Source organism: Micromys minutus, assembly GCF_963924665.1.
Source record: "Micromys minutus genome assembly, chromosome: 5".
In the NCBI taxonomy this organism is placed as follows: domain Eukaryota; kingdom Metazoa; phylum Chordata; class Mammalia; order Rodentia; family Muridae; genus Micromys; species Micromys minutus.
Genome location: NC_137974.1, coordinates 59,996,113 through 60,018,190, shown reverse-complemented (window position 1 = coordinate 60,018,190; position 22,078 = coordinate 59,996,113). Strand labels below are relative to the sequence as shown.

Sequence of the window (22,078 nt, the reverse complement as noted above, 5' to 3'; positions counted from 1 at the left end):
TCTTTTTGCTTCTCAAAGCAAAGCATAATCCACTGGAAAAAAAGTGAGAAAGAAAATAAACAGAAGAGGTGTATTGAAAGGAGCTTGTATATTGGTGTGTGTGTGTGTGTGTGTGTGTGTGTGTGTGTGTGCGTGCGTGTGTGTGCCTGTGTATCTCTGTCTCCCTCCCTCCATCCCCTTCCTCTTTTTCTTCCCTCCTCTCTCTCTCTCTCCCTCTCCCCCTATCACCCTCTCTCTCGATCTCTTTCTCTCTCTCTCTCTCTCTCTCTCTGTTTGTGTGTGTGTGTGTGTGTGTGTGTGTGTGTGTGTGTGTGTGTGCATGTCTAAACCAGGACCAGGACCAAGGACTGCCTGACTGACAGGCATGGTGGACCACTAGCATGGTTCAAAACTTCCAAGCAGACGAAGCAAAAATAAGGCTCCTGGTCAGTGTAACCTGGTTCCCCCTGCAGATAAAAAACAAGCCCAGCTCCCCTAAGAATAACAAACATTCTTGACTTTTGAGCCGCAGACACCAATCAAGGGGCTGCTGTTTCTGTTTCCTTGGCTCTTCCTCCTGTGTTTGCCTTCCCACCCAGTGACTCCAGGCCAGGTTAGCTGACATTTTCTCTGTTCTATCTCCATGCAGGCCCTGTCTCTGGCCCCCATCTCCCTTGTGTTTACTTGTGTTCTCTCTCCACCCGGACCTGCTTCTTTCTCTTATTGTTTCATATATTATTTATATATGGGAATAAGACAAAGGCCCTGAAGCTTTGCTGCAGCCCCAGGCCCAAGTCATCACCTTTTCTGGCCCTACGTGTCTGTGCAGGTTGCATGTACTCTATCTAGTCTTAGGTCAGTGCTGAGTCAATCTTCCTGTTAAGGGTCAGGTAGGAAATATTGTGGGTTGGGCAAACTGTACAAACCCTCACTCAGCTCTGCTTAGCAGGATCCTTGGGATCTCTGAGGACTCCAGACAATCCGTGAACACATGTATGCTCAATGAGACGTTATCTGTGGATCCTGAAATATTAACTGCATGCCCTTTTTCTATGTTACAAAATACTTTTCTTTTCACTCCCCCTCCCCAACCTGCAATTACCTATCCGAAAAAAATTTTAAAAAGCCTAGAACAGCAGTGAGCTCCCTCCAGAACGTGTCCATTTCTGTCTCAGGGAGTCTCTGGTTCCAGTAGCATGTTCTCTTGATTTCCCTGCATCCATTCCCGTCTGAGATGAGGAGACTGAAACAATGGCTTCTCCTGTAGCATTGTTGCACCAACTAAATACCTGCTTGCACACAGAGCTCTTAGTTCCCAGCACCTAACTGTGGCAGCTGTGGCTGCCCTGCTGCTGGCCTTTCCTGCTGATAGGGAGGCGTGTGCTGCCCTCTGCTGGTAGGAATAGAAAACAGTCTTGGAGACTTCCTAAGAAAGTCAATCTTGACTTGGGAGTTCCCAAACAGGCCATGTCTCTAAGCTACCGTCCATATTTAGGGACAGATATACCTACTGGGCCTGACAGACCTTCAGAGGGACCTGGCAAGCTGAACCCCACGGTCTGTTTCTCGTTTTCTCTCCCACTTCCAGTATCACTACTCTGAACCTTTACAAACGTCCTCGGCCTAAAACAGAGAAGTGTTGGAAAGGTTTTGAGCAGTCTGGGAGGGCCATTAGTTTAGGACTAATGAGTCCCTCATTGTGAAAGAGCCTGCGCCTGCCCCAGAGTGTCATGAATGCACACTGCTATTGGGGACAGAAGCCAGTTTGACTGTACCCCCATCCCACAGCCCTCCCCCCAAGGATGTGATAAACCACAGTAAAAATAATGTTTGTCTTCAGTACTCTAAAAACAAGGCACTCAATACCTATCTTGCTCTCCTCCCCTTCCTCAGCATCCCCTCATACCCTGGGCTCAGTGTGAAAGCCTGGCTCTTCTGGGACCTGTGTCCAGCCCCGACTCAATTAGCCCCCTAACCTCCAGGGTCTGGAGAAAAGATAAAAGAGAGGACATAGCAAGAGAGCAGGAATATCAGCGGAGGGGCCTTGCCGGGATCAGGCAGGGTTGTGTCTGGAGGCTCCATGTTTATTCTGTAGCCCTGACTGGAGGTGAGGGCAGACTGTCATCATGTGGTTATCTTTGGGTTCCTGGGTGGCCAGACCTTCCATAGAAAGCCATCGAGGCTCTCCCTCCAAAAACTGAATCGGCCACAAAAGCAGCTCTCCGGGTTGCCTGTCCCTAGGTCCCCTCCCGCCTTTGCCAGCTCCTGATATTTTGTTGGTTGGTTAGGTTAAAGTTGTGCTTTGATTCGCATTCTTGCAAGGAAAAACAAACAACCCAAGCGCTGTGGGACCCACCTCCAAGATTTGGCAGGCCCCACACCTTTAGTCTTTTCTTCCACGAGGGTCTTTGAGGCCGAGAGCTAGAAGGGCCATAACTTCCTGTGGCACCTCCCAGGAGCTGCCCAGGGGGTTCCTCCAGAGGGTCTTTAGTTTGGTTCCTTATTGAGGGGGCTTCGGTGATTTTAATTTTAACAACGTTTGTTCCAGAAACAAAATGAATCCTTGGGTAGTAGTGAGGAAGGTGGTCGGTGGTGGTGTGAGGGTGTTGAATGGGGTTGGCTCTGGTGGGAGGAGGGGGAGGCGCGGTGGGTCCTGCGTGGGTGGGCTCATTCATTAGTGAGATTTTGCTGTGTGGGCTCCTGGACTAGGGTAGCGTGCAGACCACCAACACCATTCGTGTGGAGGAATTTCCGGCTGTCTGACCAGAAAGAGTTCTGCTGGCCTAGTCTGGCCTCAGATCAACATCTGAGGGAATAAAGGAACGTTAGATGAGTGATTTGCACAAAACTTGTATGTTCCTTTACCTGTGGCTAGTGTTTCTTCACAGTATGTGACAGATCTAAATTTGTGCAGCCTGCAAGGAAAAATAAGCACCCCCAATCTCTCTCTCTCTCTCTCCCTCCCTCCCTCCCTCCCTCCCTCCCTCCCTCCCTCCTTCCCCCTCTCTCTCTCTTTCTCTCTCTCTCTCTTTCTCTCCACACACACACACACACATACACACACACACACCAGCAAAGACCTCACATATGTCCTTAAATATATCTCAGATAAACAGAGAAAAAAAATATACTTCTATTCATTTGTGTCCAGGACACCAGCACATTTGGTGGGACCTCCCTCGGAGAAGACTATTTCTCTTGCTCGTTTTTTTTTTTAGCATTCCTTAGTTGCCTATAGTTCTTGCTGCTGCAGGGTTGAGGCCCCTTGGGCTTCTGTTGTCCCCTTTGTCACACCTGTCACTGTTGTCCTTATGTTTATTTTCAACCACCTTAAAAGTGACTTCGAGTGACCTTGTAGAACAACTTCATTTGAGGACAGTGCATTTTTAGAGAGACACAAAGTGGTTTGGAATCTCTAGCCAATAATGGCGCGCAGACCCTGCTTACTTAAACTCTTTCATTCCTGTGAGCTCAAATGTGAGCCTGCTCGGTGTGTTCTGGGGCCAACCTTGTTCTCTGCTTCCTGATTTTGGTGAACCTACGGTCATCTTTTCAACAGAGATGGGATGGCAGGAATAGTTCCAGCATCGCCTGAGACTTTGGCATCTTTAACACAAGCATCCCTACTAGGCTAGCTACAAAGGAGATATTACAGCAATGGATCCGAAGTAAGAGTTAGGATTCTCAAGTAATCACATCCATCCTGACGGCAGAGCAGGGCATGTCTTGTTCACGATCACCTCAAAGGCCACCTCAGCCCCAGGCTTGGGGCACACGTTCAATCAGGGTTCCCTAAGAAGGAAGTGAGAAGCTGGGCCCATAGGTTAGAGCATTTGCCGGTGCGTAGTTAGTAGCCTCAGCCACCCATGTGAGAGAGCAAGGCATCGCTGCATGCGCATGTACCTGCAGCACCGGGGAGTGGAGACAGGAGGATCCCACTGACCTAATCCTTTAACCTCCCCTCCTGGCCTCTGCATGTGCGCACAAGGAGATCCACAAGTGCACACGTACATAGACATACCCCACCCCCTCCATTCCATCCCGGGAGCTGTACAACGTGCTAGAATAAAGGTAGAACAAGCAAATATCCCAATGCCTCCATGTACCGACGAAAGGTATGTTTTGCTTTGTGTAATAGAAACCTGACTACAGGAGCTAAAGCACATGTTTCTTCTCTGTGACTCAGCAAGACCTGTGAAGCGCCTTTCTGTGCACCAGGCCCTGTCCGGGGTGTTCTCCACGTTTATTAGCACATCTTAGCAGGAGTTTGCTTTTCTCACAGACCAAGAACTTGAAAGAACAGCATGTTCCAGGCTAACGTGATGGCTTAAAGAAAACAGTGGACTCAGGCCCTCAGAGCTCCTGGTTCTCCCTCTCTAGTCTGGGGCTCTGTGTTTGCATGCACATGTCTACATGCATGCTCATGTGTGTTTGCCTTTGGTATGCATGCTCTGTGGTAGAGTATGTGAATGTGCAGGTGTGGCCGTTGTACTCACACAAAGCTAGAGTAGCATGTCTCTCGGAGAACCAGATGTTCACCCTTTCAGACAGAGGGCACAGAGGGAGCTACCTACCTCTGAACTTCCAGAATATACCCATCTTTGCCCCACCTCCAACCCTGCCTTGTGCTGAGATGGGCTTTATTTATTTATTTATTTATTTTACATGGGTGCTGGGGATTTGAACTCAGGACCTAGTGCTTATATCCCTGAGCCATCTCTCCAGGCCCCAGTGGATGTTTTTTTTATTCTTATCTCTCCAAGATCATCAGCCACTCTATACTGCATCTGAGGTTACAGCACTGTCAGTGGCCCTGTCTTCTCCAGAAACCCGGGGTTCACTCTCTACTGTGTCTCATTAACCAGAGTTGCCTGAGAAGGTGACAGTCTGGGAGGATGGACTGTGTCAACAGGCACTCCGCTATCCTAGGTGGGGGGGCAAGATATGGGTTCTGTTTTCTATCAGTAACAAAGAAGGGAAGAGCGGGTCCTTGAAGGTAATCTTTCAAGTTAAGGCAGTCTGCCGGTCTTCCCCTGATGGCGAGCTCTATGCTCCAGCCATGCCACGAAGACGCATCATATCCATGCTCTCTTGGGTTAGCAAAGTCTGCTAGAATTAGCTGTGTGCTCAGCTCAAACTTCAGAAGGCACATTGTCCTATTGTAAGAGCCATGGAAATAAAACGCCCGTGGGTAGAAGCAGTGCTCAAACTGTGGGGGCAGATGAAGTATAAGGGAATTACTTCAAGCAGAGTGGGGCTGGGAGGCTGAGTGTAGTTTGAGTGCATCCAAGAACGTCTGGGGCAGTATGTGTCAAGGCTGCCCCTTCTGGTGATGAGTAGGAAGAAGGCTTACTGTGGCCAGACTATGTCTAAAGAGTTACAAATAACAGATCAGGCCAGGGGGTGGTGGCACATGCCTTTAATCTCAGCACTCAGGAGGCAGAGGCAGGTGGATCTCTGAGTTCCAGGACAGTCTGGCTGTGAAGGGAAACCCTGTCTTGAAAAGGGAAAGAGAGGCGGTGAGGAAAGGGAAGGGAGGGAGGGAGGGATGGAAGGAGGGAGGGAAGAAGGAAGAAAGAAAGGAAAAAGAGAAAATGTCAAAATGAGGGGGATGTTCTATTGGCAAAGTGCTTGCTGTGTAGACATGAAAACCCAAACTTGGATACCCAGCACCTACATTTTTAAAATGCGAGTGATTTCTCACTGCTGAGAAGGAAGACCCCTAGAGCTTGCTGACTAGCTAGTCTAGCCAAATTGATTAGCTCTGGGTTCAGGGAGAAATGCTGTTTTTAAAAGGTGGGAAATGACTGACTGAGGAAGACTCCCAACATTGACATCTGGTCGGCATAACCATTTGTATACATGCACACACACACACACACACACACTCACACATACACACACAATCACACATACTCACTCACACACACACTCACACACACACACTCACATACACATATACTCACACATACACTCAACTTATACACACACACTCACATATACACACACACTCACACATACACACACTCACACACAGACTCACATACACTCACACTCACACATACACACATGCACACACACTCACACACACACACTCACTCACACACACACTCACACATACTCACTCACACACACACACTCACATACACATATACTCACACATACACTCAACTTATACACACACACTCACACATACACACACACTCACACATACACTCACACATACACACACACTTACACACACACACACTCACATACACACACTCACACACACACACACACACACACACACACACACACACACACACACGACCAGATGAGAATCCCCATTTATGTGATCATTTACTAAGTGTAAGAAAGGACTAGATTTGTCCGGGTGACTTCCCAGGAAGATGAGTCAAGCAGAGCATTTGCCCAACAGAACCAGAGGAAGGGCTGTTATGTAATTAATTAATTATCTATTTATGTTTTGTCTTGCATCTTTCATTAGCTTTTATGTTTGTCTTGATTCTTAGACACCAGAGCCCTTCTGTGTCACACACAGTGTCACATGCTGCGATGTGTGCCGGATACTGTCTCCTACAGTCAGTGACTCAATTCTAATGCCCACTAACCCAAATGAGGTGCCCAACCAACCAAGTTGTCACCCCCACTTTGAGATGAGGAAGCTGAGGCACAGGTGTTTAACGCAGCTCACCCTGTCTGTATGAGGCAGAGCCAGGGTCCCCAACCCAACAGATGGCCCCAGGGGCCATGCTCCTGACTTGAGTGGGCTCTATGTTTAATAGTATCCACTGTTTCAGAATGCGTGTGGCACTGAGTTTCCAACCAGAAGAGGGTGCTTAGAAAACTGTGATTAAATCAGTTCATAAGCCAGCAAGTTCTCACTGAATGACTACCATGTGTGCACGCCTAATATACTCAGCAGGCCCAGCTTCACCACGAACTCAGACTTCATCATCCACAAGAGGACAGGAAGTACCAAACCCAGTGCACACTGGACACTGAACACAGGCGATTGGGAAAAAAATGTGGAGAGCATTCACAGAAGTGCTCAGACCAGACAGGGGCAGTGACAGGGTGGTAGCTGTTTCTACATCTGCTAAGGTCTCTCATGTAAAAGATGTGGCCATTTGAGGATGAAGTAAGCCATGGGGGATGGGATTCCTTAATGTAAGTGATCATGGTGAGAGGGACAGGTGAGCAAGACCCAGGTCAGTGCAGGGACACATAACTTACATAATTAGAGTCTCTCTGACCAGCTCACCTCTTAAGTTTGAACATCCATGTTAACCTAATTTATGTCCTCACGCTTAAAAATCACCTTTTGTAAAATAACTGTAAACATCTCCTAGATTTCGCCCCAACTCAGTCAGCCTTGTGAATGACACTGGCGGCACCGACTGCTGCAGTCAGCATTTATGTCGTTTCTCCGATTAGCATGACGAATTTTTACAGCCATTTATGAGTTTCTTGGCAGTCTAATAGGAAACACACACAGGTTCCTACTGAAGAGGAAAGTAGTCTCTCCGCTTCTGACCAGAAGGGGACACCACCGCCCCATGGCTGAAGTCAGCGCTGGCCACTAATCAGGAACATATCTAGTCAGTCTCTGTCTCTGTCTCTGTCTCTGTCTGTCTCTCTCTGTCTCTCTCTATCTTTCCCTCCCTCCCTCCCTCCCTCTCTCCCCTCCTCTCTTTCTCTCTCTCTCACACACACACAGAACATGGGAGTTTGTACAGTACAGATTGTATGAAGCCCTAAATTTGAAGAAGTAAAAATGGCATTTTCCCCCTCTTCCACTATACTGTGGTTCTGAGGAGATTTACAAAAAGATCTGCACCTGGAACTTGTCTATATCGTCAATAATATCCTTAAAAGCTGTACTGTATGAACAGCATACAAATTGTGCTGGGATCTCACCACAGTGCTGATTTAAACGCAGCGATCACCAAAGGCTCTGTGTTTTAAATAAAAAGTATGCGTGTACTGTTTGGCCTGTGCTGCCAATGTCTGCTGATAAAAAGTTGGCCTAAGAAGCTAAATTGAAAGGATCTTCTCTTCAAAGAACCAATTTCTCCTAAAGCTCAGAGAACGGCTTCAGAGAGAATGTGTTTTCCTTAAAGGAAAGTTTCCTTCTTCCTCGGGGACACATCTGAGAGGGTTCTGCTCGCGCTGTGGATCTTTGAGGGAACCCAAAGTGTCTGTCATACCTAAATTCACAAGGTTCGAATCCTGCTTGTAGAGTATGGGATCTTCCATCCAAGGAAGATTTCCTCCCAGAGCAAACAGTTCCCTGGCAGTAGGAACTGTAGACTCTCCCCTTAGCCTGCTGACCCCCCCCCCCCCCCCCCGGCACGGCAGAAAACCTGGTGTAAGCAGTTTGTCTTCCTGCCCTTTGTATTTAAGCCGCTGTCTGGAAATAGAGGCCCAGGCTTTGCTTTCCATTGGTGAGTTCTTGGCTCTCCCAGAGCTGTGCTTGACTTGTTGACACCTACCTTACTGGCCAACTGGGCATGCCCAGTGGGACTGGTCTGATGGCAGCTGTGGGCACAAATTCTTCAAGGGATCAGACCAAGAACATTGAACACTGACAGGAGAGAATAAGACAGGACCTTAGGGATGATTCCAGACAGTTTCAAGTTCTACTCTGAAAGCCTCAGTCACCCTCCAAGATCCTCCAGGATCCCCCTCGTGCCCAGGAAGTTCCTTCCCAAACCCAACCATCTGCCTTGAGTTGACCTTCAGTTCACTTAGCACAGTCTTTGCATAAGGCTGAGTTCTTGTCATATAAATGATCATAAGTTAGGTCTCCTGTTAGGTCCCTACTCTGCATTAGACCCTGCGGAAGTTGCTCCGACAGCAACCAGTTGCTAACAGCAGAATTCAAGAGCAAATTATTTGTGAGTGGTGTGTCATGCAGCGTTGTCATCTGTTGTATTGGTCCTGCAAAGGGAGCCTGTTACCTGTCACCTGTTGCCTGTCACCTGGTTCTGACAGACACCCCTAACCCAGGCCTGGTTCTGACACCCCTGACCCAGGCCTGGTTCTAACACCCCTGACCCAGGCTCTGGTTCTAACATCCCCGACCCAGGCTCTGGTTTACCACCCTCTGTGGACAACAGTGATGTGTGAACATAGCCAGAGGCCCAGATTTAACAACGGAGGCTACCACACCTTCAAATAAGCCCCTTTCTTCCAGAATCCTGTTCAGCTCTGACCCAGTGACTCTGAGGACCTCATGCCTTGTGAGTCAAAGAGGTCATTAAGAGTCACCCTCACTTTACCTGCTGGGTCTTCTCCTGTGGGCAGCTGAACCCCACAGTTTACCTGTTTCACATTTGACCCCTTACTCAGATAACCTGACTAAGGCTGATTCCCCAGAATTGTACAGTGACTACAATCCTTATGTGAGGTTTCATATACTGGAGGCAGGGAGGGACCACACTGCCAATCACAAAGATGAACATCTAAAACTTCTCCTTACAGCATCTCTGACTTCCTCAATGTGACAGTACTAGCATGCCACTTGCTGGGCTCCTCCAATTTCCTGAGTCCATTGCTCTGCATAGATATGTACTGGTCCAGCCCCAGCCACAAGTTCCTTGAGTGGTTGGTTCAGAAAACTTAGCTTTTCTACTTCTCCTCCTATGTGATAGCAGGACACAAGAAAAAGAAAAGTGTCTTCCAAAAGGTGACAGAGAGGGGATGTCAAATTCTTCTTGTTGGATTTTTAAAAAATTCTCTATCACATGATATCATTTATGTTTTCAACTCTTAGATGTCAACAAGGTGTGGAGTTGTTTCTCTGTTTCCAATGATATGATGACTAGAGATTCCCACTTGAGTCTTCCCCAAACCATATCCAACTTTGGTACCTCTTTCTTTTATATCCACATGAGCTTTGATGAAAAGTAGGCATTATTAGCCAGTTCTCCAAGCACGTCCCAGTTCCTACATGTTTCTTCTTTCATAGAGAAAACCCAAGTAGAGTTTTCCCTTTTTTCTTACACAGCATTCACCCCCCAGCACAGGCAAAGCCTCTGTTGTTTGGAAAAGATGTGGAGAACTCTGCCTGGCTCTGTACTGACTGGCTACTTCTAGAGCATTCTGGATGACTCGAAGCATGGAGATTCTAATTAAACCCACCCATGAAAAGCAGAATGCAAATGTGGCCTCAAATTTGTTGGAAGGTCAGGTATAAAGAATAATGCTCTGTTTGCAATCAGATAGAGATGTATGGGCAGTCTGCAGCCTGCGATAGAACACAAAGGAGGCCAGTGGGACAGGGCCCTGCAGAGTGGGGGAGCTTTGAGTTCCGAGATCAAATGTCTCAGATTTTAACACCAGGTTTTTGCTCCTGATGTGTATGTATATTGAGGTTAATTTTATGAAACATTTTCCCTTTACATTTTTGAGTATGTGACTCTAATTCAAGCTATACATATCTATATATTTCAATTCTAGAGATTAGTATATTTTAAGAAGAATCTCTTTGTGTCTCTCTGTCTCTGTCTCTCTGTGTCTCTCTGTCTCTCTCTCTTTCTCTCTCTCTTTCTCTGTGTGTACATGTGTGTGTGTGTGTGTATCTGTGTGTGTGTTTGTGGGGGAAATAGAGGTCAACCTTGGAATTTTTTTCTATTGTTTTTGAATACAGAGTCTTGTCCATGAACCTGGGCCTCCTGCCTCTTTTCAACTAGCTGGTCAGTCTCAGGAGATGACCCCTCCCATCTCTACCCTGCTGTGCTGGGGTTATACATGCCTGCCGTCATGCCTGGGTTTTGCATGGGTATTGATGAGTCAAACTCAAGGCAAGCACAATACCCACAGTCTCATTTTAAATAAGATTTTAAAGGGGGTAGGGTAGAGAACAATTTGGTGTTTAACTTCTGGGATACAGCTGGAGATTTTCTAGGTTCTAGACCTTCTTCTAATTTTTCACCCACTAAGAACCCTATCTGAAGAGCTCACGGAACACAGATAATCCTTCTGCTCATGATTTTAGGCAAACAGACTTGCTGCTGTGAAGTCGGTAGACTGCTTGGCATCGAACAGCTGAAAGGAAGACCTAGAGCAGTGTTTCTCAATCTGTGGGTCGCAACCCCCTTGGGGGTAGAACTATGTTTTTACAACAGTCACCTATGACCATCTGCACATCAGATATTTACATATTAACATTCATAACAGCAGCAAAATTCCAGTCACGAAGCAGCAACTAAAGTAATTTTATGTGTGTGTCATCACAATGTGAAGAGCTGTATTAAAGAGTTACAGCTTTAGGAAAGGTTGAGAACCACATTGCCTTAGAGGATTCATGGATGGAGAAAAATTGGGACAGGAAAGCCAGCTGCCTAGATATGTATCTAAGAGACCCACGTGATGCTTTACTTGGGACACCTTACAGCATGTTGGAGAGACAAGTAGCCCATATGCAACTCACCTTTAGAGCCAGCATCTCCATGGTCACACGAAAAAGAAGTCAAGACTTGCATTAGCTCCCACACCCACCCAGTGCCACGAGGTAACAGGAGCATCTTCCCCTACGCCAACCCTACTGACTCATGGAGAACAAGGGAGAGACAGTCTGTCTGAGAAACTGAACACTTCTATGCATAAGAGACTGAGCATTCTCTAGAGTGACTATTACATCAGACTAGGTTATAATCCAGAATAAATTATGTTCCCATTGCTCCGGGCATAGGATCCCATGAGGAAGCATTTAAAAAAAAAAAACTAAACAGAGCACATGTTCATGTCTACTTCAGGAGTAGTTTAAATGCTTCCAAAAAGGTGTCTATGTATACACTAGTACAAGCAGATGTCCCTTGGGTGTCTGTGACTCAGTTTCCTTAAATGTTAAGTATGAATAAATACTAACTTCTGTCCCATCATGGATTTAAGCAACAGAGACCCAACATTCTGAAGTCTCTTTAGAAAGCAGAGCGTGTCTCCTTCCTGCTGTGGGAACTGTCCTTACAGGAGCAATGGATGGAGCAGAGAGGGGGAGAGGCACACAGCCTGGGGCCAGCACCTAGCAGCCATGATCTTCTTTCCAAGTAATAGTTGGGCACACACCCATCTAGGCTGCAGACCTCCGTCAGAAGTGGGCCTTGATTCCGTTTTTAAACACAATTTTATTTTATGTGTATGAATATTTTGCATGCCTGTGTGCCTGCACTAGATTCACACAGTGCCTGCAGAAAGCAGAGAAGAGCATTGAATCCCCTGACCTGGAGTTCTAGCCATTTGCTAGCCACAGTGTAGGCGCCAAGACCTGGATCCAAAGTCCTCTGCAAGAGCGGCCAATGCTGTTAACCACTGAGACATCGCTTTCCCTAATTTATTTTTTTTAATATTTCTGTTTTATTTATGTTTATATGGATATGTCTGTGAGTGTGTATGTAACACATGTGTACCTGGAGAAGTACACACGACATGGAAAAATACACAGGAGAACCTCCAAAGCTCCTGATCCCAGACCTGTTTTCTGTCTTTCCAAAGTCCACCCTTGACATCTGCCCTCTCTGTGTGGATTTTGGAACCCAGAGGTGCTTCTGGCCTGATGCTCACCAGTTCCCATGCCTTGCCCAGATGCTGGCAAGCCACGGCTGGGTCATGCTTGAGGAACTTGGGAGAGGCTGGGTTAGGATCATGGCTTCTATTTCTCATTCTTCCCCTGTGCTATACTAAGACTATATTATTTTCTTAGCTCAAATTGTCATTCCCAACTCATTATTTCTCTATGACAAGAAAACAATATTGGCTCTTATGTAATAGCAACCTCAATGAATCTGGAAGCCATCATGGAATGGGTGGACTTTTTTTTTTTTTCCTTCTTAAAAAAGAGAGAGAGAGAAAAAAATAAATTGAGATTGTTTTCATATGGCTCAGAATATTTATGAATTCTTTCCCCCTTTTTCCTCATTGCATATTTTACCCAGTGCATTTGTGTGTCTTACAAAATAAATCTTTATGGGGAGCAGAGGCAGAGAGGGGACCAGAGTAATTAAAAGTATGGGTACCCATCAAGTTCATGGGACGTTAGCCATCATGGGTCAGTGGGTGCTATAGTATGTCTGAGGTTAGTTACCCTAGCCAAGGTCTCTAAGGAAGTCTTTCGGAGGCAAGATTTCAAACACGCACAATGAAGGAGTTCATATTTCCTCGCCCCATCATTCTGGGCTTTTCCCTATCCCTCTTACCAGAGTAGAAAGATCACCATGAGTGGTTTCATGACCTGAATGCCATCAGCCAAAAGAGGTCATTCAATTCTGTGGCCTCAGGACTGAGCTAGCAGGGAGGGAGAAAGCTGGAAAGGAAAGTCCAGGGACTGCCTCTGCTGCCTTGTCTGTCTGGGTGCGTTTCAGCATATGGGTGTGGCATGTCTGTTTCCCTCAGACCATCCTTTTCTACATGACTTGTCACTGGGGAGGAAGCCAGGGAACATAAAGGACTTAGTTATGACGGTGCATTAAACATACAAGGAGGAGTACATGGCGGAACATGCCTGCAACCTTAGCACTAAGGGGATGAAATCAAGAGGATTCAAAGGCCAACTTTGACCAGTTATTGAGGCTGGGCCAGTTATACGAATTGTATAAAGTCCCCCAAACAGCTTAAAAATATAAATGAGGGAGGGAAGAAAAGAAAGTCTGACTTTAGAGATTTGCTTTCAGAACTAAGGCTACTCAAGATCTCCCATTCTCTGTGGTATCATGGAAGTTTAAAGAATACGCTGATTTGAGAGTATGGGTTGAACAGGGTCACAAAATAACAGCGATCACCATCCGGTACAGCCCAGGCCCTTGTGTTGGCAACTCCCCTTCCACTGCCTGACTTGTGGGAGCCTACAAGGGACCACCTGTGATCTAGAGCTCCTCATTGCCATTACTGACTTGAGGGAAATGTCATTCGATAAAGTTGAGGCGCTAATCTCTAGCTGCAGAGGTACCAGGACAAGAGGCATAGAGGTTTTTATGGTGCCGGAAACTAACACAATAGCATAAAAAAGTTAGTGAAAATAATCATGCCCAAGCCCTTGGAGAGACCTTCGGCTAAAAGATATTGAAGCTATAACTTTAACAGTCGGTCTTTTCCACTGGAAATCCTAATGAGAGTTCGTATGGCTCCTTTCCTGCTTTACATCTCATGCCTCTCCCATGATTAACATCAACTTCAACCTCAACGCTCCTGACCAGGAATATAGAGCTGCAGATTAAGTAATCGACAAGCAGTGAGCATGCTCAGAATGTACATGCTGTGATCCGTGTTAAAGTAATGATGTGAGAACACAGTTAGATTTGTTACTAAATTCTAGCCCTTCCATTTCTAGAGCTCATTTGAAAGACAGTTGAAAGGAATCCAGACCTACACTTCTAAGGTCTCCATTATTACCTCAAGCATCTTTGTCCAATTTCTTTGTTTTTCAATGCCTTAAAAGAGGCATTTGAATTCAGGATTTGAAATGTCTTCTTTCCCTTTGCATACTCCTTTATATCCCTTGGATGATACAAACTGATCAAATTTTAACAAGTATATCCTGTGTAATGGTCATTTTTTTAAATGCCAAATTGCCACAACTTAGATTTGCTTAGAAAGTGAGTTTCAACTGAGGATTTACTTAGATCAGGTTGGCCAGAAATTATACTGATTTTTTCATATGAAAAGATCTAGTCTACTGTGGGTGGCACCATTCCCTAGGCATAGGGTATATTTGTTTCTCTCTACTCTTGACTGTGGATATGCTATGACCAGTTGTCTCGGGCTCTTGCTTCTGTGACCTCCCTAAAAAGATAATCACAACTTCACCCCTCTATTGTCTTCCATAGAGATTTCTTAACAGGACAACAGAAATCAACCTAAAATACTGGGTTATTTTTTTCTTTTCCCACTGTGATTAGGTTTTTGCTCCCTCTATCGCTGAAAAGGCTAGAGGGATTTGAGTAAGCAAACAAACCCAGCATAAAATGCAATTGCTCTGGGGAGAAAAGCATAATAAGTATTGTCTAGGACCCACCCTCTGCTTTAGCCCTTGAATAGTCTGGTAATCCCATCACAGTCTAGACAATCAGTGAAGGGAATTCAAGCATTTTTTTCCAGCCTTTCTCACTCTGTTCTCCAAAACTGGAAACACAAAGCAGATGATGAAGAAGAGTTCAAATGCCACACCAGGGAGAAGAAAGTATTGAGAAAACCTCTAGCCAGTTTCCAAACATTCCAGGAAGTGTTCAGTGGCATTGTCTCAGACTGGGGTCCCTCCATTGTCTCAGACAAAAGGTCTGCTATGCAAAGACAAAAGTGGGTTATAAGGGAGTGGCTAATTAATGAAAGACACATCTGGGAAACCACATGAAGGTTGACAGGCCTCAAAGCTTCTCTGGATGCCAATGTCCCTCTTGTATCTGCTGCCATGTGAAGTAACTGGGACTCCCGTGATCTCAGGAGCATATTGTAAGACAGAGTTTTGGGAAATTTGAGGAGCAGGACTAAGGTCACAGGCACATTGATTAATGATCAACCAGACATCTATTTTGCAACCTATACATTCAGGTGTAAAGTTTCTATGTCACCCCTCTGTGACTAAGAGGTTCTATGCTCCTGTGGGTTTAAATGAACGTTCTGTTAATTAATCAGCACAAGACTTTATGGTCTTCTGCTACCTCATCTTCCTTTAGGTGTTATTTCTTTGAGTTGCATCTGTGGCAGGTCTCTATGCAAGCAGACTCGGTGGCACATTGCTAGTGACCATTCCTTTTGGGGGAATTGAGTTGATCATTTGGGACAGCTTTGAGCTGTCTGCTCTAGATGAACCTCCAGTGCGCCTCTCAGATACTTACTGTATCTCTGTACATCCCCCTAGAACAGGACTTCTCTCATTCTTATGTCCTGTCTCCTGAAAGCCTGGTCCCCTCCTCTTCTCCAGCTGAATTAGTCAGTTAATGATGCCCCAAAATCTGGTCTCTATCTTAAGACTACTTCTGTGCCATTTTAATTGGGTAACTAGCCCTTTCTACAAAATTAGTGTGTGTGTGTGTGTGTGTGTGTGTGTGTGTGTGTGTGTGTGTGGCTACAAAGGCCAAAAGAAGATGTTAGCTTCTCTAGAGATGGAGTTACTGGTGGCCGTGAGTTGCCTGACAAGCGTTTTGGGAAACAGATTCCAGTTGTTGGTATAGCAGTGACGTCCCCAAGCCATCCTTTAGGTCCTGGGTTTGTACCTTTATATCAAATCATGCTAACAGCCACTAGGAACTCAATTGTATGTGTTGAAATGGAAGAGCAGGGGTGAGGGGTGACTCAGCATACATAGCCTACTCCAAAGTTCCTGTGACTCTATTTGTTGAGAAGAGAGCTAACCCTTCTTTTGCCCTTTTATGCCAGCCCTTGAGAGAGGCTTGACAAAGGCACTGAGGAAGCTGGATGACTACCTGAACACCCCTCTGCCAGAGGAAATTGATACCAACACCCATGGGGATGAGAAGGGGTCCCAGCGCAAGTTCCTGGATGGAGATGAGCTGACCCTGGCCGACTGCAATCTACTGCCCAAGCTGCATGTGGTCAAGGTAAGAGAGGTTCATGGATGCTGGCTTCATCTCAGGCCCAGCCAATCGGGTGGATGAATCAAGGGGAGTAAGTAAAACCCAGGAGCCAAAAATTATCTGGGCTCTGAAATCAGCTCTATCAGGGACCCAATGTCATCCTTCACTTCTTGCTTGGTGAAAGGCTTTCTTGAGATTGAATGATTGAATTTTCTCAATTTTTAATAGAAATAGAAATATATGGTAAGTACAATGTCACTGTGTGTACAGCCTCTTGGATTTATTTCACCTTGCTTTCATACCTGTGTTAGATGGGTTCTCATGGGTCTTCATACATCCCCATGCACAGACCTTGTAGAAGCTCCATATGGTACCTGCCCATCAATATTCCTCTCTATTGGCCGGGGCAATGGAGGTTGCTAAGGAGTGAAGCGGGAAGCACCCCAGTGCTCTCAGTGAACCTACTGACCATCTGCATCATGGACTACAGTTCTTCCCTGTACACGAACAGCACAGTATGAATCTTCTTAAGAAGACATTATAGGGTTATTTCAAACAATTCCCAAACTCACCCTGGCCTGCCTCCTCTTATGTCTGTGACCACCTTTTGTGCAGTGTGATAGCACATTGCTTAGTGATGGGAAGCCCTCTATCTTACTGTCTCACATAGCTCTGATTATTATAGCATTGTTCCTTATATGAAACTCAAGGATACTCCCTATCACAACAACATCTCTGTTCCCTTTTATGTATCAGTAGACAGCAATTGGATCGCTGAGTTCTCTAAACAGATCTCCCTACCCCATGTGTGTGGGGGGAGCATGTGTGCACATACACCATATACATGTGTGCTCTTGCGTGTGTGTGGAGAGGGGATAGACATTAACAGTGTATGTTTTCCTCAATCTTTCGCCACCTTATTCTTCTAAGATAGAGTGTCTCTCTGAACTCAGAGCTCACTGATTTGGTTAGACTAGCTGGCCAGTGAACTCGAGGGACCCTCCTGTTTCTGTCTCTCAGCACAGTGATTCGAAGTGCACATCACCACAGTTGTTTTTGTGTATGGATTACACTAGAGATCTGCACTCAGGTTCTCATGCTTGCAACAGAAGTATTTTGCTCAGTCATCTCTTCAGTTCTCCATGGCTCTCTTCTTTTTTGACACCCACTATCTAGAACAACATGCAGTAGGATCTTACAACCTGCTTTTTTTTACCATGCCTATGTCTTACCATCTCATTTTGACAATGTCTCTGTGAGAACAATAGTCTTTGCCAAGCACACCGACCCTTTAATAAACATTCATTTATGGGAAATCTGATCAGCTACTATGTGTCTTTTAGGATTCTCATCTTTTTTTCTACCTATCACTGAGGAGAGGGCTAGCCCATTGCTCAGCAACAGGGTAGATCTATTACTTTCAGCTTTAGTACTGAGATAGAGACATAGACTTTCCTCCAATCAGAGCACACACCACTTTGTGGTGATGTCACTTAGTCTATGCATAAGTGTCCAACTGTCCTGGGTTGGAGCTAAAACTGGGGAGAGAATCATGTGCTTCTAGGGCAGGCCAATATAATACTTTACCATGAAGACATTTTGGGCTCAGAGCCAAGCTAAAGATCATTTGTAGGTCCAGCCAAGTATGTCACTTTGAAGTTAATTATTGCAGGCCCCACCCACCAAGTTGTGCTTTCTTCTCCTTTCCCTGAGGAGTAGGCAGAACCATTAGGGATGTGTGATGCCCGCTAAGTCACACAGTGTCATAGTGATGGAACAGAAAGATCAGAAGACCAAAGTTCTAATTCATCATTTGCCACCAACTAGCTGGGCGGACTAGAACAAGCTATTTGATCTTTTAGGATTTCATTTTTCTTCTGCCTAAAAGAAGAGGTGTGGATCAGCCCTCCTCTCCTCCTGCTTTCTTCCCTTTCTTTCTCTCCTTTTTACTCCAACATGCATGGGCAATTCACTTAGGCATCCTTTGTCAAGGTAGGCAAACACATGGCACTCAAGGTTCTATTTCATTCTCTGACTGTCTCAGCTCCTTCTAGCCCTAAATGACTAAGTTATCCCCCATTCTTGGAGACAGTTCAGCAGGTTCTAGCTCTGGGATGCTGGGGATCAGACAGAGGGTAGCCTAAGAAGGAACAAAGGCTGGGCCTGGACTCCTGTCTCCTTGGATTTCTGCTGATCCAGCTTATCAGATCTGGCGACCTGGCAAACCTTTGCAGTGCAGAAAGAACATGAAGGGGAGCCAAGGCAGTTTGGCCTCCGATGCCAAACTGTAATTGGGGCCATGGGAGATAACTGCTTTCATGTGAAACAGAAAATTCAGAGCAGGAACATGGAAGTTCCTCTGAATGTCAGAGCTCTGTGCACCCTCTATCCTGCCTTCCTTCCTTCATGCCTATCCTCATTCTAGGATGTTGAATGGCTATGGTTCATACACACTGAGAGCCTGGTCTATGGATGGGCTTTTCCCGGCTCACTACAGTGAGCATTTTTTCTGTGAGGGAACTTGGAAGGAAGATCCATATATAATTGCAAATATAGATTCTTTAATCCCATATCTACTGTTTTCAAGCTGATAAGGATAACCCAGAACACATATTCTAGTTTGCGTTTTTGTTGCTTTGATAAAAACAGTGGCCAGAAGTGGCCTGGAGCTTTCACATCACAGCCCATCATGGAGGGAACTCAAGGCAGGAACCTAGAGGCAGGAATTGAATCAGAGACCAGGGAGGAACGCTTCTTACTGGCTTGCTCCCCTTGACGTGTTCATTGCCTTTATTATACAGTCCAGACCCAGTTGCCTATGGATGGTACCGCCCACAGTAGGCTGGGCTCTCTTACATCAATTAACAATCAAGAGAATGACCTCATAGACATATCCACAGGGCAACCTGACACAGTTTCTTCTCCCAGATGGCTCTAGTTAGTAAAGTTGACAAAAACTAACCAGAACGGTTCTTACTTAGCACTAAGCTGGAAACCCAATACCAATCCAGATGAATGAACAAGAAAAGGATCCCCCACATTAAAATGTTAGCATTAACAAAATATGAGCTTATAATATGAGTGTAAAATATCAGCCCCTTCTCTGTTTCTTTGAGATCAGTTGACACAAGGTCTAAATATTGATTTCAAATTTGAGGTCCTCCTGCTTCATAGGTTGATACAAGGTCTAAATATTGTTTTCAAATTTGAGGTCTTCCTGCCTCATAGGATTTGGATTACAAGTTCATGCTGTCAGGTTGAGCTTTGCACACCATCTCTTAGTAAATTCACTTGCTTTACTGTACACCATTTTTATCCTACCTGGCTAGTTTCAGCTAGTTCCTTTGGTCAGATCATCATAGCTGCCTAGATTTGTTCCAAGCCAAGACAATCTCTTCTCAAAATTCCCTGATCAAACCAGAAGTCCCTCCTATTGCAGTGACCAGAGGGAGCTTCTTAAGACAACTAGTGGTTTGAGTTGACCCAAGCCAGTCACACTCATGCAGGACAGAACATTCTGGGTGGCTTCTTTGGCTTTCATCATCAGAAGAGAATAATCTCATATCAAGAAGTTCTGAATCTTGAACACTGGGAAGAGCAGATGTTCCTGGAAGTTCCCAAGTGCTAATGCACCTACTTTCCCAAGAAAACTTTCTAGAATTATGGAGATTTGTCCGTTGACAGGGGGCCCTGCAGGTGTGGGTCTAGTAGTGATAAAATCTGGGCTTCTAAGGTGAGATGGACAGTTGGCTGTGTTGGGAGCCAATCTTTGCAGCTGAATCCCTGTTGTGTATGTGTGTAGGTGTAATGACACATGATTTAATGGCTGCTATAGAGATAAATTGTAGACTAACTGGAAGGGGTGTATGTCTCCTGCCCTGGATTCCAGCCTTACTGCAGGGTAATTTTGTTTTCAGAGCCAGACAGACATTTCTGGTGAGGCACAAGTAGAGTGTTCACAACTCCAACATTACAAAACAAACAAACAAACAAGCAGATAATTGGAGACAGATGCAGACATGAGCACAGGTTTTGAGTCATTAACTAGCAAAGAGAGTCTATGGAAAAGAGGGCGGGGCCCACAAATTATTTTCTACACAGGAACATAGGGCCATGCATAAAACCTGAGACCAGAGACTAGACTAGATGAGCTGTGCTGCCCTTTCTCAAAGGGAAGAGGCAGAAGATAATGCAACAATTTTGAGGCTACTTTGATGAATATTAGAGGGAGAATGGGCATAAGGACAGAAAACCCCTCTAAGATGCTATCATTTTGAGTTTGCATAAGATCGAGCACCTAAGCAAACCCTGGGCAGGTATGCATAGGATCCAGTTTCCCTTTCCAACACAGACAATGACATTCTCAAGTACTAGAGGAGGCAATTCTCCTCTATCTAATTGTCACAGAGAATCAGGACAAAGTCAGAGGAATTTTGAAGCCAAGGCAGTTTCTTGGATCTCTCCAGATGTTGGAGCACCAGGTTGTCATTCTATGAGTGTAGACAGTAAGAAGTCACAGGTAAATAGCTGGCAGTTGGGGCCCAGGATCTGAGTTGCAGTGACTTTTCATCATTTGCACAGGGCTGGGTGGGAAGAAGAGTGAGGGGAGAGGAGGAGCTATAACTAATATTCCTAACTGTACAATGGGTAGGCATTTCATGGTAGTTCCTATCCTCAGTGGTTCCTAACCTTCCTAATGCTATAACCCTTTAATGCAGTTCCTCATAATTGTTTTTGTGGCTACTTAATAACTGTAATGTTGCTACTGTTGTGAATCATAATGCAAATATCTATGTTTTCCAATGGCCTTAGGTAACCCCTGTGAAAGAGTCGTTCAGCTTCTACAAGGTCTTACAGCCTTATTTGTTGGAGTTTGCTCACTGCTAAAGAGCTTCCACCTTTAAAACAAAAAGATTTGGAAGACAGGGGCTATGACTTAATGAGATGGTTTCTCTAGCATGCATGATGCCTTGGTGGGAGATTTCATTATATATAACTAGATGCACCTTTTCTGATATTGGAATAACTGAAGATACCAAACCTTAAATTCAATTGTTTACCAAAACATGATTATCGAATGTCTCGGCTTTCTCTCTGTCCAATAGGAGCATAGTTGGATTCTTTAGAGATGTAGGTAGCTTTGCCGCCAGTTCTCAGCAGTTTAACACAGCACCCGGGTTCATGTGCCAGTGCTGTCAACTGCCACCATCTACGTGGTGGTTAAGATGAGGGAAGGGTCTGGAAATGCAAAGACCATGGTCCCTCCCTTCCCTAGTGTTGCTCACGAGCTGGAAAGGAGAAAAGGATGTGGCCATCATACCTGTGACTCAGGACAGAGTGTATGCTGCTGTTTTAGCAGAAGCTCCGAACGTGGATGGGAGATTGCAGGGAAGGTGTACTCTAATGAGGCTTCCGTGCAGCAGCCCATTGTTGTCTTCTTGGCATAATTTACTGTGCACTCCACATCATCTGTACTGGAAGGAAGGAGAGATTCTTGCATGGCTGAGCTGGGAGTTTCTGAGCAGGAGAATATTAGATTCTGGGGTTTGGTGGCTCCTGCCACC

At 45.5% G+C, this 22,078-nt stretch overlaps 1 protein-coding gene across 1 annotated transcript in view; it reads left to right on the top strand.

Moving 5' to 3' along the window:
- The window catches only part of CLIC5 (chloride intracellular channel 5), a 94,324-nt gene that overhangs the window by 65,761 nt on the left and 6,485 nt on the right, over nt 1-22,078 (top strand). The window contains exon 5 of the mRNA XM_080916641.1: nt 16,357-16,538. Coding sequence (XP_080772767.1) covers nt 16,357-16,538 — 182 coding nt within the window. The remainder of the gene's footprint in view (nt 1-16,356; nt 16,539-22,078) is intronic.